Source organism: Manis pentadactyla, chromosome 3, assembly GCF_030020395.1.
Source record: "Manis pentadactyla isolate mManPen7 chromosome 3, mManPen7.hap1, whole genome shotgun sequence".
Classification (NCBI taxonomy): Eukaryota; Metazoa; Chordata; class Mammalia; order Pholidota; family Manidae; genus Manis; species Manis pentadactyla.
The window spans coordinates 125,692,692-125,706,914 of NC_080021.1; the positions used below are offsets into that span (position 1 = coordinate 125,692,692).

The 14,223-nt window shown below is 40.6% G+C and overlaps 1 protein-coding gene across 3 annotated transcripts in view; it reads left to right on the top strand.

The window, feature by feature from the left end:
• Positions 1-14,223, top strand: part of MFSD14B (major facilitator superfamily domain containing 14B) — a 105,479-nt gene that overhangs the window by 83,459 nt on the left and 7,797 nt on the right. For 2 of the 3 annotated variants that reach the window (XM_036928920.2, XM_036928919.2), the window contains exons 6-9: positions 3,272-3,490; positions 5,155-5,268; positions 8,773-8,844; positions 13,491-13,603. In XM_036928920.2, the coding sequence (XP_036784815.2) occupies positions 3,272-3,490; positions 5,155-5,268; positions 8,773-8,844; positions 13,491-13,603 (518 nt within the window). The remainder of the gene's footprint in view (positions 1-3,271; positions 3,491-5,154; positions 5,269-8,772; positions 8,845-13,490; positions 13,604-14,223) is intronic. The other variant, XM_036928921.2, reaches the window with a different exon arrangement.

The window sequence follows — 14,223 nt, forward strand, 5'->3', positions numbered from 1 at the left end:
AAGCTTTTTCCCTTGCAGTTTACAGAAATTTTTTAGCTTAATACTGGGTGCCATTCTCCCATTTATTTTTTATATTGAGGTACATACAATAAAATGCACAAACCTTAGTATACTGCTTGAAGGATTTTGACATGTATATACACTCCTATAACCAATAACAAATATTTAAATTATGGAAACACCAGAAAATAGAGCACTTCTTCCTCACTTAGTGTTGAAAGATGTATTACGTGGATGGGAAAGATGAGTTTAAAGCTTAACATGGCTTGGTCTGCCTCATTTATTAATGAACATTAGTCTCGTGAGCTTTCACTTCTCCTTTACATCTCAAGTAGCTACTCTGTCCTTTCCACAAGAGGGGGAGCTGAGTAGAAGGCAGCCATTTTCTATTTAAAACTCATGTGTCAAGTGTATTATACATTAAAGTGTTGTCACAGATAATTTAATTCCATTGTTCCTCGTGACCAAATCTTGAGTTACTGAACAATCCTTATCTTAGAAAATATTCAGTTAGCTAGACAATTATGATAGAAGTGTCTTTTTGAAGAAATAATGAAATAAATGATTGTTTTCTTTATACTTCATTATCTTCAAAATCTTAACATTGGACTCCTGTGGAATTATAAAGTTTCAGCTGAAATTTAGCAGCTTAGAGTCTGATGGCACATTTAATTTGAGAGTTTGGAAAGGGGCGTCTAGTTTTTGCTCATCTGTGTGACTGAAGATGGTTTATTTAACTTATATGTGGCTGTTTCTTTTACATTAATAGAGTACCTTCTCAATTTACATATGAAATATGCTGAGGATTAGATAATGGAACACTTATGAGTAAATGGAGAGTTGACCCATTCTGTGCAGATTTGAGATTGTTAGTGCCTGAGGACCCTGCAGCACTGCCCCACTAATTGTTTGCCTACTGCTGTACGGTAGTTAGGTGATTGCCGTCATCTTAGATAATGTGGAAATACTTGAAGGGCAGGAACTCTGTCATTTTACTCAAGTACTTACATTATGTACTTACTGTTACATAATAGGTATACTTAATAAATATTGAACCAAGCAATTCCTGTTCCCCAAGTGTGAATTCTCTACACTCCTTTTTTTCCCTGGATATTTTTTATTTGGTTTTTGGTTTTTATTGTTTTTTAAGTGTAATTTCAGATATATTGTATTTTAAGTTCATTTGGGGGGTGACAGATGAAGGAAGAATGTCATTGGCTAACCAAGAATCATAATTCTAATTATAGATGATGGTTTCTGTGATTTTGATTAAAATCCATTATCAATGTAGATGACCAGTTGTAAGCAGTTTAAAATAGCCTACTTATAAATATGTTGGCAGTCCATCCAGTATAATTTGGACACTGGTCGTTTAAGCTTCTGAACATTCAGATTGCATTCCAAAATTAAAGACACATTTATTTTACAGGAAGGCAGTGTGAGGTCCACATGGACTCCGGTCTCAAGGGTGATCAACTGGCTTTGTGGTCTCTGGTGGAGGTTGAGGGTTACAGTGTGACAGAAATCCATAGCTCGGGGATCTCTGGTTAAAAAGTTCCAGCCTCTCCCTCAACAAGTCTCTTTGTTTTTTTTGTTGTTGTTAACAGCTTTTTCTCTTAAGAATATCAGGCATTTCCCCACCCCGACCCCCAAGTGCTATGAAATGGTCACCAAATAATAAAATGATGAAATAGCACAAGTTATTAGAATACAAAATCAAGCTCAATTGCTGACTCATTTGTAGATTTTATCATCAGCCCTGCAGAAATGTTTTCATACCTTTCTCCCATATCCCCATTCCCTAATTAAAGACAGCTAAAGTGTGTATGTTTTATTGTGGGGAAGGTTTTTACAACTTTCATTTCTAATAACATTGCTGGGCATCTGCGTCCGGGAGGTCTCTCCCTGCACACCAGGTGAAACTTCAACCTGGACTGGGAGGGTTCTTGACTCTGAAGGAGAAAGAATCCTCGAGCAAGTCGAAAGAGTGCAGGTAAGGAAGGAATTCATTAGAACAAGAGTAGTAATGAATGGCAGTGGCCTTGCAGGCAGCTGAGAGCAGGAAAGTGCGGAGGGACAGAGCAGGAGCTTGCTGAACTTCTTGGCATAGGGCAGTCACCCTCACCAGCTCCTGAAGGCTTCTAGTGTCCGCTTAGATCTGCATGGTTTGGGAGCTAGCCCCTGTGACTCTAGGATTTGGGGGAGCCACAGAGCACGGGATGGAGTGAGATCATATTCTGAAAACATCCCCAAGAAGGGAGATTTTCAGGCAGGCTACTGCAGCTAGAGTTCCGTCAGGGTCATTTAGGTGACGGGGACTTGTAGGCCCAAATCTGAACTCTCAGCAGCACCCCCCCACCCCCTGCATACTTATCAGAAATAAAGTGGAGACTTAGAAATAGAATGAAATAGCAAAGAAACAAAGACGCTTACCACTGGAAAGGTGCAGAGAGAGAAAATGTAGTTGAGTTGAGAAGTGAGAAAGCTTTATTTAAAGTTAACACACTTAAAGAAAGGAAAGTATGGGCCTCCTCAGAGAGGAGGCATGTTGAAAGGTTTAGGGTCTGGGGTTTTATAGGCTGTTAAGAATTTTTCAGTAATGTGGCAAAGGGCTAGGGAATATAGAATTGACAGGTGGTCTCAAGATGCTTATCTCCGGTGAGAGACACTATGCCTCCTCTCCTCTATTATCAGTCCTCCAGCTAATGCTGCAGACTAAATTTAACACAAGAAATTTCTTGATCTGCAGTTAGAGTTCTGTCAGGGTCATTTCCCAGGGTCACTCCCCAGGACAGTGACTTCCCTCTGGGAACATGTCAATCAAGACCTCTTGCCCTGCCCCTGGGCTGAATTATTGTCTATTTGCTAAAGAATATGTTAGGAATCTTATCTCCTAACTTCCTGGCTTTTAAAATAGAATTTTAGCCTTAAGATGGATTCCCTCCTGTTTTTACTATACTATTTATATCTCAGCTTGTTTGGAAAATTAATTATGGTGCTTGTCTCAGGTCCCCGCCCTATATCAATAAGATGATTATTTTTCACTCTTGTAGCTTCCTAGGATATCTCCTATTGTTAAGCTTGTAAACACATCCTTAAAATAAAATCAGTTCTTTTTCATTTTTAAACTTGTATACAATACAGTTATTTTTTCTTGTTTAAAGCCAAAGGAGGATAGCCATAGGTGTGTACCTGTGGCACTGGGTGAGTATGGGAACGTAGGTGTGCACCTCAGCTGGTGGCCCTTGGGTGAGTGTGTGCTTTTCTCCAGGTCTCAGCCACCTTTGCAGCCAGCCTAGTCAGCAGCCCGGCCATTGGAGCATACCTCTCAGCCAGTTATGGAGACAGCCTCGTCGTACTGTTGGCCACAGTGGTGGCTCTTTTGGACATCTGCTTCATCTTATTGGCTGTTCCAGAATCTTTGCCAGAGAAAATGAGACCACTTTCCTGGGGAGCTAAGATTTCCTGGAAACAAGCAGACCCTTTTGCGGTAAATAAAAACATGAGAACATTTGCTTTCCTAAGTATCTTTCTAAGCTGTGCAGATAAAAAAACATTTCTGCAGCTGCAAACATCCCAACAGTTGTCGATCCATTTCTTTCTTTAGTAAAAATAGAAAAACTTTAATTGCAAGTAAGGGACTGAGGTGGTCTGTGTACCAAGGAACATAGGGAATTAATGCTTCTGAGTCAAGCATGTGCTTATCATAAGGGAAGAGAGGAAATGCCCTGGTAGTCTCTGGTGAGGGTTTGGGAAGGCTTTATTCCTTCTAGCACAGTTGTTTTCTTTCTTTTTTAGACAAAATAAATGAAAATTGTTGCTGTTTTCATTCACTTAAATTCATAAAGGATAAATGCATTTGGTCTGACTGAAATAGTTATTTTCTAAATAGTAACAAATGTTTAACCAGAGGCTTTGAACTTGCATATTTGCAGGTTGAATGGATTGTTTTCTATAATTTTGGGGGTGTAAGGGGTCGGGAACAATGGGAGTATCCATTAGCAACAAAAAAGGTACTGAGAAGAATCTTACTCTCCCCTTCTCTCACATTATCTGATTTGAAATTTTCTTGCAGGGAAAAAAAACGTGTGTAGAAAAAAAAAACTAATAGATTATTTTTTGCTTTTTATCCCCCAAGTTTGCCTTTTAGGAAAAATAATTAGAAGAAAACTAATTCATCAGAAATTCTTTTCTAAAAAGTGCCCTTGGGGTGTGACCTGTTTGTGCTGTGATATCAAACATCAAAAAAGAGGTGTTTGGAGAAGGGCCCCCGGCCTAGACCCAGCAGCTGGTGCATCCTCCCACATCTGGTCATGTGGTGGTCAGGTCACATGTGGTGGTCAGGTCACACGTGGAAGCGGTGAAGTGGGGCTGCTCCAACTTACTTTCCACAGCTGTTGGGAGGGTTACAGCAAGTGTATGTGAATGAACTAGTCTAGGGTCTAGTTGTAGCGGGTCTCCATAGAACTAAGAAGAACTAGCTGCTTTGCTGTTGGTTTTCTAAAGGTCACAGTTATGTCGACTTAGAATGCACTACAGCACTGTCGACTTCTTAGGTAACAACAGTTCACCATTGGTCTCATCAACAATCCTGTGTAAAAGGAATAGAAGAAGGATTTTGGGACAAGGTAACATTCAAAAGATTGTCACTGGTCAGAGAATCTTGTTACTGACCCCATGGCTTGAGCATACTTTTTTTGTCTACCAGTTTTACAGGCAGATTGAATATTAACACTTTAAAGAATAGAGTGAATTTGTATGTAATGAAAACCCTGTACTGTTTATGACTTTAAGGGAGTTATATTACTAATGAAAGAGATTTTCTTAAAAGGTTCTGGAGCTATATTTCTTCAGGATCTGTTCATAGGATGTTCAGGGCCTGTTTTAGAACATGACAGTATTATTAACAAAGAAGAGCAATTTTTTTGTTTGTTTTTTAAAGCTGTAATATTTGAAATACATACTTTGAAATTAGGACTTATAAGTTCCATAGAGAGATGGTTCTTTAATGTTAGTGCATTCACATCATTTCATAATGCATTTCACTTCTGTTACCACTTTAATTGGTCAAAACAATAAAGCCAGTATTCCAGAATATCCATGACATTGGTGTCTCTTTGCTTTCTACGTGCTTTTCTTTCTGCTTATTCCTAGTCACTGAAGAAAGTTGGAAAAGATTCCACTGTCCTACTCATCTGCATCACCGTGTTTCTTTCATACCTTCCCGAAGCTGGACAGTATTCAAGCTTTTTTCTCTATCTCAGGCAGGTGGGTAGTGAGAACCTAGATCTTTTGTACATGAGGAAAATCAAGGATTGAGATCTGTCTAAAGAAATTTGGGGGGCAACCTTGTAGAGGGGAAATGTGAACTTTTAGTTATAAATGTATGTACTGATGTGTAATTAGTCAGAGACCTTTAATGCCATGATAATGAAATACACTAAAATGTTTACTGTGGAAAAAATTTCCTTGAGAATTATAGAGAAGAATTAGCAGACACAATTTTTCATAGTATTTTTAAGTCTTCAATAATGCCATAAGGTTTCATAGAGGTTACATTTACTTTGGAAGTGCTTTGACCTGCCTGGGTCTGCTCACAGCCCGCTTGCTGAGCCCTCTCCAGTGGGCCCCAGCTCAGACTGCTGTGCACTTCAGCATGGCTTGTAAGCCATAATCACAATAATCTTTTCTCTCCTCTGATTATTTTCTATTTAAAATTTATACTTTACTTTGTCCCCCCACAAAAGGCAGTTGGCATGAAGTTCTCTTTTCCAGTAGTTATTTCAGGCCTTTGGGTTTGTTGAGACCCAAGCTGTCTCCCATCATATCTTATCTTGATCTCCTGATTTCACTGGGAGTCCTTCTAATAGTTTACTCTACCTTAGCAGAGCAGGCCTCCTCCTCAAATAAATTCCTCTATTTTTGGAGATTTTTTAAAAAATGAAACTTGTTAAATCCATCATTCTCATAGTTTTCCTGAGACTATGAAACTAAAATTTTATGGGGTAGCATTCAGTAAGACATTTTTTCCAGCAGTTCTATTTCTGTTTTGCTCATTTTTGGTGGGTAGATACTGGAGATTTAGTGGGAAAAATGGTAAAATAGTGTGTTTAATATAGAAAATTATATATGCATTTATAATTAAATGATGTATCATATTAAATGCATTTAATGTAGGAAAAATGGGAACACACAAGATAGTGAAAAATCGTATCAACCCTTCACATGGGTGATAAACAACTGAGTTTTTTCTTTCTACCCTTTTTACCCTATACACATGCTTATGTCACCACCAACTACTAAAAAATCAGAATCATTAACTTTGTATTGTGTTTTAAGAGAGGTTTAACACACACACACACACCACCTATTGTAGTTAAAATTGCATTTGATACTTGTAAGTCATATATCTGATAAGAAACTTGTTCCTAGTATATATGTAGAACTCTTGTAACTCAACAACATAAAGAAATAACCCAACTGAGAAGATAGGCAAAGGATTTTTAATAGATATTTCTCCAAGGAAGATATACAGAGATATGAAAAAGTATTTAATGTCATTAGCCATCAAGAAAATACAAATGAAAACAATGAGCAACCACTTCACACCTGCCAAGATGGCTGTGCTCACAGACAGGCGGGTATTTGGAGAACTGGTAGCCCTCACACATGCTGGTCGGAGTGTAAAGTGCTGCAGCCACTGTGGAAAAGGGACTGGCATTTCCTCGGTGTTCACTACAGGGTTCCTGTAGCTCCAGGTCAGGAGGAGTCACTGGATTCAGTGAGACCGAGGGATGACAACAGAACATTGAGGGTAATAGGACTTATACCAAGCTTTATTCTAGTGGTGGCAGGTCAGGTACTAGAATCCTGTTGGCCTTGACAAGTCTGCATGCAGCAAGTCCATCTCAGTCTCTGCCTCTGCCCCAGCACTGGGTGGAGCTCCTCTATAGCAGCACAGGCAATAATGGCTTATTGCCAACACATGTACAAGCATGGGCCTACACAGTAGGCTAAGTATCACATCATTGCAGGTGCACAGTGGGCAATAGGTCAGGGTCAGGTGAGGATCCTGGCCATGGGCACTTCGATTTTCCCTACAGTCCCCAGCAAGCCTGTCCACAGGTATATGACCAAAGGAAATGGACACACGTGTCTGCACAGACACTTACACAAATTATTATTCATAACAGCCAAAAAGTAGAAACAACCCAAATGCCTATCAGCTGATGAAATGGATCTGCAAGTAGCATATTCATGCAGCAGAGTGATATCTACATTTGGCAGGAAAAAGCAGTGAAGCACTGATATATGGTACAACACAGATTGACTTTAAAAACTTGCTAAGAAAGAGAAGCCAGGATCATAATTTATATGAAATGCTCAGGGTACACAATCCATAGTCAGCAAGTGGACTACTGACTGGTGGAGGGGTGGGCCGGAGCAGTGGCACTCCTAAGCGGGAACATGCTTCTTTGAAGAGTGCTGAGATCTGTGAGTGATTGTGGTGAGAGTTGCCCAACTCTGAATGTACTAAAAGCATGGAATTATGCACTTATAAGGGGTGAGTTGTGCGGTTTTTAAGTCCTATCTCAATGAAACTTTAAAATATATATATATATTTACAAACATAGGCTAAGGTTCCCTAAATCTACATTTTCAGGTTCCAGTTTTTCTAACTGCATTTGATTAGAGTAGTAGAATATTGGTAATGTCTGCAGCACTGATTTGGGAGCTAATTTCATGACAGTTATTAATGAAATGAGAAGAATTTTAAAAGTCCTTTTTCTGAATTACATAGCATTTTAATATAAGGCAAAATAACTTAGTTTCCTAAACACTTGATATTTAAGACTAAGTTTTAGGCATTTCAGAACTGCTGTTAGGTTAAGAGGCTTAGAAATCATTGCCATGACTTCAGCTGCTCATCAGAATCATCATAGAGCGCCTTAAAACATACCTGTGCCAGGGCCCAGAGAGTCTGATTTAACTGGCCTCAGGTGGGTCCAGCATCTCAATGCTTTGCACTCCTCTCCCTGCTCTTGTTGCCCACACAACTTCATGTCCAGCCAGAACTGGGAATCACTGAATTTACTAGTGAGCAAACTATGTGGGTAGCACCACAAGTCAAATTCCTCACTTCCTGCTCTCTTGATAATATTGTGCTCATCTGTAGGTGCATTGGGGACAGGGAGGGCAATGAGACAATAGGTAGACCCATAATAGAAAATATATCTTAGAAATATTTGTTAAATTAAATTGTGTCTGTGTCTTGCCAATTGGTTTCAGCCCTGGGCAAGTTCGCTATGGATTCACTGTGACCAAAGAAATCGACGGCAAAACGTTCTTGGGGTGAAAGCGTTTATTACCTGGCTTGTTCTCTGGTGGTAGGTCAAGCACTAGCGCCTCTACCTCTGCCCAGAGCACTGGGCCAAGCTCTCTATATAGCACAATAATAGCTTATTGCCTACAGGTATGGAAGCAGCAGCCCAGCAACAGGCCAGTTACATCATCAGGTGGTTTAAGTTCAGTGATGATCCTGGCCATAGGAACCCCAACTTCCCCACAGTCTGCTTGCAACAATTTCTTAAGTCAGATTCAGATACAAATTACTGGTCAAAGAGGTTAACTTTTAGCACTGCTTTAATTTGCCATTGTCAGGGTTTTATGAGCGTTCCTCAACTATGTCATCCTGTGGCTTTAATGGAACCTAACATTTCTTCTTTTTTATAATACTGATGGTACAAAAGTGTTTTCTTTGCATCTCCACAGGTCATAGGTTTTGGATCTGTTAGAATTGCAGCATTCATAGCTATGGTAGGAATTCTGTCTATTGTGGCTCAGGTGAGTGTCATTTTATCTTTTTTCTTAACATTTTTATTCTGAAATAGCTGTGGATTCCCAGGAAGCCACAAAGAAATGTTCATGGAGCTCCTGTGCACCCTGATGTCAGTCTTCCTTCCCTGCCATGGTATCATCTTGTGTGTCTGTGGTACAGTGTCAAGCCTAGTGAAGTGACATGGATACAGGCCACAGAACTATTCCATTTTTAATGAAGTGCTGAGGTTGAGGGTTAAGGGAAATTTCATACCTTTTCAGTACTTTTTAGAATACTCTTACCTCTACTATGTCAATTCAGTAAATAAAAATGTGCTTTTACAACCACCAAACACAATGTAACTCTAGGTGATACAAGCAAAATTAACCAGGAAAAGGTTTCAATATTATTTTAGTTTTAATTCGGTATTATTTTAATACTGAAAGTAAGAAGTGAGAAGCAGAAATGAGAATCAGTAACCATACAGCCACTAACATCCCAGGACTGAAATAGGTAAATCAGGGCATGGGAATTATGGAATGAGTGAAGAACATTAGATGTTCCCCATCTGTTATAAACACAGGACAACAAAAGGCAGGGCACCTGCCCTTAAAAGTTAACTTAGAGGTGTGTTTAGGTACATGCACAGTGCATGTTGCTTTGAAGTGTGGTGGGCCACTCTTCTGGAGCAGCTCTTGCTCTTGCAAGGAGAAACGAGAGGGCTACAAAACCATTTTCCTCCAGTATGACAGTTGACCAGGCCCATAGGAATGCATCAAGGCAAAGGGCTTTTCTTTTTTGGTTGAAGTGTATCAGCAGATGTAAACCATGCTAAAGCTTCAAGTTGGCTCATGATTTTCGTTTGTTCTTTATATTGACTGTGGTTGGTTGATCAGTCCAGACTCATCTTTTATCCTATGCCTTCTCTATCTCAACTAGTTTTTTAGCAGAGTATATATTTGTTTTTTGTTTTTTTTTCCTATGGTGTCTGTAGTGATTTTTCCTTTCTCATTTCTGATTCTGTTTATGTGTGACTCTCTTTTTTTCTTGATAAATCTGGCTAGGGGTTTATCTATTTTGTTTATTTTCTTGAAGAACCAGCTCCTGCTTTCATTGATTCTGTTTTTTTATTCTTCTCAATTTTATTTATTTCTGCTCTAATCTTTATTATGTCCCTCCTTCTACTGACTTTGGGCCTCATTTGTTCTTCCTTTTCTAGTTTTGTTAATTGTGACTGTTTATTTGGAATTGTTCTTCTTTCCTGAGGTAGGCCTGTATTGCAGTATACTTCCCTCTTAGCACGGCCTTCACTGCGTCCCTCAGATTTTTGCAGTGTTGAATTATTGTTGTCATTTGTCTCCATATATTGCTTAGTCTCTGTTTTTATTTGGTGATTGATCTATTGATTGTTTAGGAGCATGTTATTAAGACTCCATGTGTTTGTGGGTTTTTTCATTTTTTTGTATAATTTATTTCTAGTTTGATACCTTTGTGATCTGAGAAGCTGGTTGGTACAATTTCAATCTTTTTTAATTTACTGAGGTGCTTTTTGTGGCCTAGTATATGATCTGTTCTTCAAAATGTTCCATGTGCACTTGAGAAGGATGTGTATCCTGCTGCTTTTGAGTGGAGTGTTCTGTAGATGTCTGTTAGGTCCATCTGTTCTAATATGTTCAGTGCCTGTCTCTTTACTTATTTTCTGTCTGGTGGATCTGTCCTTTGGAGTGAGTGGTGTGTTGAAGTCTCCTAAAATGAATGCATTGCATTCTATTTCCCCCTTTAATTCTGTTAGTATTTGTTTCACATTTGTAGGTGCTCCTCTGTTGGGTGCATAGATATTTATAATAGTTATATCCTCTTGTTGGACTGACCCCTTTATCATTATGTAATGTCCTTCATTGTGTCTTGTAACTCTCTTTGTTTTGAAGTCTATTTTGTCTGATACAAGTACTGCAACTCCTGCTTTTTTCTCCCTGTTAGTTGCATGAAATTTCTTTTTCCATCCCTTCACTTTCAGTCTGTGTATGTCTTTGGGTTTAATGTGAGTCTCTTGTAGGCAGCGTATAGATGGGTCTTGTTTTTTTATCCATTCAGTGAGTCTTTGTCTTTTGATTGGTGCATTCAGTCCATTTACATTTAGGGTGATTACCAATAGGTATATACTTACTGCCATTGCAGGCTTAAGATCCGTGGTTACCAAAGGTTCAAGGGTAATTCCCTTATTATCTAACAGTCTAATTTAACCCACTTAGTATGCTGTTACAAATACAACCTAAAGGTTCTTTTTTTTTCTTCTCCTTTTTCTTCCTTCTCCATTCTTATATATTAGGTATCATATTCTGTACTCTTTGTCTATCCCTTGATTGACTTTGGGGGTAGTTGATTTGATTTTACATATGCTTAGTAATTAATTGTTCTACTCTGATGTGGTTTTATTTCCCTTGGTGACAGCTATTTAGCCTTAGGAATACTTCCATCTATAGCAGTCCCTCCAAAGTGCACTGTAGAGGTGGTTTGTGGGAGGCAAATTCTTTCAGCTTTTGCTTATCTGGAAATTGTTTAATCCCTCCTTCAAATTTTAATGATAACCTTGCCGGGTAGAGTATTCTTGGTTCAAGACCCTTCTGTTTCATTGCATTAAATATACCATGCCACTCCCTTCTGGCCTATAAGGTTTCTGTTGAGAAATTTGATGATAGCCTGATGGGTTTTCCTTTGTAGGTGATCTTTTTTCTCTCTCTGGCTGCTTTTAATAGTCTGTCCTTATCCTTGATCCTTGCCATTTTAATTATTATATGTCTTAGTGTTGTCTTCCTTGGGTCCCTTATGTTGGTAGATCTATGCACCTCCATGGCCTGAGAAACTGTCTCCTTCTCCAGATTGGGGAAGTTTTCAGCATTACCTCCTCAAAGACCCTTTGTTTCCCTTTTTCTCTCTCTTATTCTTCTGGTACCCCTATAATGCAAATATTGTTCCGTTTGGATTGGTCACACAGTTCTCTCAATATTCTTTCATTCTTAGAGATCCTTTTTTCTCTCTGTGCCTCAGCTTCTTTGTATTTCTCTTCTCTAATTTCTATTCCATTTACCATCTCTTCTACTACATGTAATCTGCATTTAAATCCCTCCATTGTATGTTGCATTTCAGATATGGAATTTCTTAATGATTGAATCTCCATCCTAAATTCATTCCTGAGTTCTGGAATATTTTTCTATACCTCCATGAGCATGTTTATGATTTTTATCAGGAAGATTGGTGAGTTCAGTTTCATTTGGCCCTTTTTCTGAGTTTGTAAGGTTGTGGTCTGAACCAGGTTCCTTTGATGTTTCATAGTTCTATGTGGCATCCTCTAGTGCCCAGAAGCTCTAGTCTCTGGAGCTGCTCAGCCCCTGGAGTGAGGTTGGGGTCGCAGGGGAGTGGCGCTGATGATTGAGGGGAGGAAAGAGCTGTTTCCTGCTTCCCGGCTGCTATGCCTGTCTCCATTGCCAGAACCAGTGGGCCAAGCACACAGGTATAAGCTTTGCGTCTGTAGCTGTTGTAGGCAGGGCCTCCCTCTGGCTGGTCTGACACCAGCGCAGTGACTGCTGGTTTGCGAGCTGGTCCCAGCAGGCCAGGAGGAAGGTGCAGGCTGTGTGTCACAGTCGTGGTGGGGCCTTGGAGCTGAGTAGCCAGATAGGGGGATGGAGCACCTGAAGCTCCTCAAAGTTCCCAACCTACTGGGCAGAGTATGCCCAGACAACCTTGTCCACCTGTCCCTTCTTCCACACAACAAGCTCCGTGCAAACCCCGCCCCTTCAGCAGCCCTCTAACTGCTAGGAAACCTCTCAGACCACCCACCTTTCCTTTGTCCCAAAGCGTCCAGATGTGGATGCCTGTCCTCCACAAACACCTGGAATCTCAGTCTCTCAAGTACTCCACCTGTCTTAGCTTTCCAACCCCACTAATCTCCAGAGCACCATGGTCTGTGCTCCAAGCAGATATCCAGGGCTGGGTGTTCAGCAGTCATAGGCTTCCATCTCCTCCCCTCTCTGTTTCTCTTCCTCTGGTGAACTGGGGTGGGGGAAGGGCTTGGGTCCCACTGGATCAAGGCTTTGGTACATTACTGTTTCATGAGGTCTGCTCTGTTGTCCAGGTGTATGCAGTCTGGTGCAGCCTTCTTCCTTGTTGCTCTTCTAGGATTAGTTGTATTAACTACATTTTCGTATTGTATGTCGTTTTGGGAGGAGTTCTCTGTCTCACCTCTGATGCTGCCAGCTTGAATCTCTTCCTAGCAGAGTATATATTTGTTAAAATCAAATTTGTATCAGTTCAACTTTGTGAAACTTTACCTCCAGCAAGTCCCCTCATGTCTGTCAGTGTTCACAATAGTGGCTATTTATTCACTAATGGTTAAGTGACTGGGTTTCTGAGGCCTCCCCCTCTTAGTCACAGTAATTGTGAACAGCTGTAATGACCTTTGGGGAAGTGCTAGCAAAGCACCAAAACAGGCTTCTGAGAGGAGGCTGGAGGCTTTGAAGCTCCCTACAAGCTTGTCAGATCTGCGTGGTCTCTGGGGTCTCGAGCCTGGTGGGTGCCCTAGAGGTCCAGGTCGTCATTCATGGGCTTCTCTCTCAGAGCTCACATCAGATCTGCGTGTCCACATGGTTTCTCAGTGTTCTTCTTTGCTTTGCAGACAGCCTTTCTTACCATCTTGATGAGATCATTAGGGAATAAGAATACAGTTCTCCTTGGCCTGGGCTTCCAGATACTCCAGTTAGCCTGGTACGGTTTTGGATCTCAAGCCTGGTAAGCCTTTCCATGGACTGTCATGGAGCCTCGTTCAGAGGAGCTTGAGGTGGTTGGGTGTGATACAAAGGATGAAGGGTTGTGTGACACACTTTTTCATGTATAACAACCATAATAATATAACTCCTGCGTTCCAGACCCAATTCCTGTGGGGGAGGGGAGCGAGGGGGCCCTTCCCACACACAACGCCAAGCAATTCTGTAGCACCAGCAGGATGTCCCAGACCTCAACTCAATTCTGACACTATCTGCCTGGAGACAGCACCAGATTCCCCAGGTTAAGGGCCTCATCCTACAAAACTGCTCCCCACCCGTGACTCTAGACACCAGTCACAAGTCCTAGGCTATTACCTATGCTTCTGATGCACCAGTTTATAGACCTCCCCATTTGGGTTGGATTAATTTGCTAGAGTGGCTCACAGAACTGAGGAAAACACTTATATTTACCAGTTTAATAAAGGATACAAGCTAACAGCCAGACAAAGAGAGACACTGGGCAAGGTCCCGAATAAAGGAGCTTCTATTCTATCCTCGTGGAGCTTGGGGCCTGGCTAGGTGGCACGTGGAAGCATTCTGGGGTTCCCCAAGCATGAAATCTTTCTCCAGCAGTGAAGCAGAATT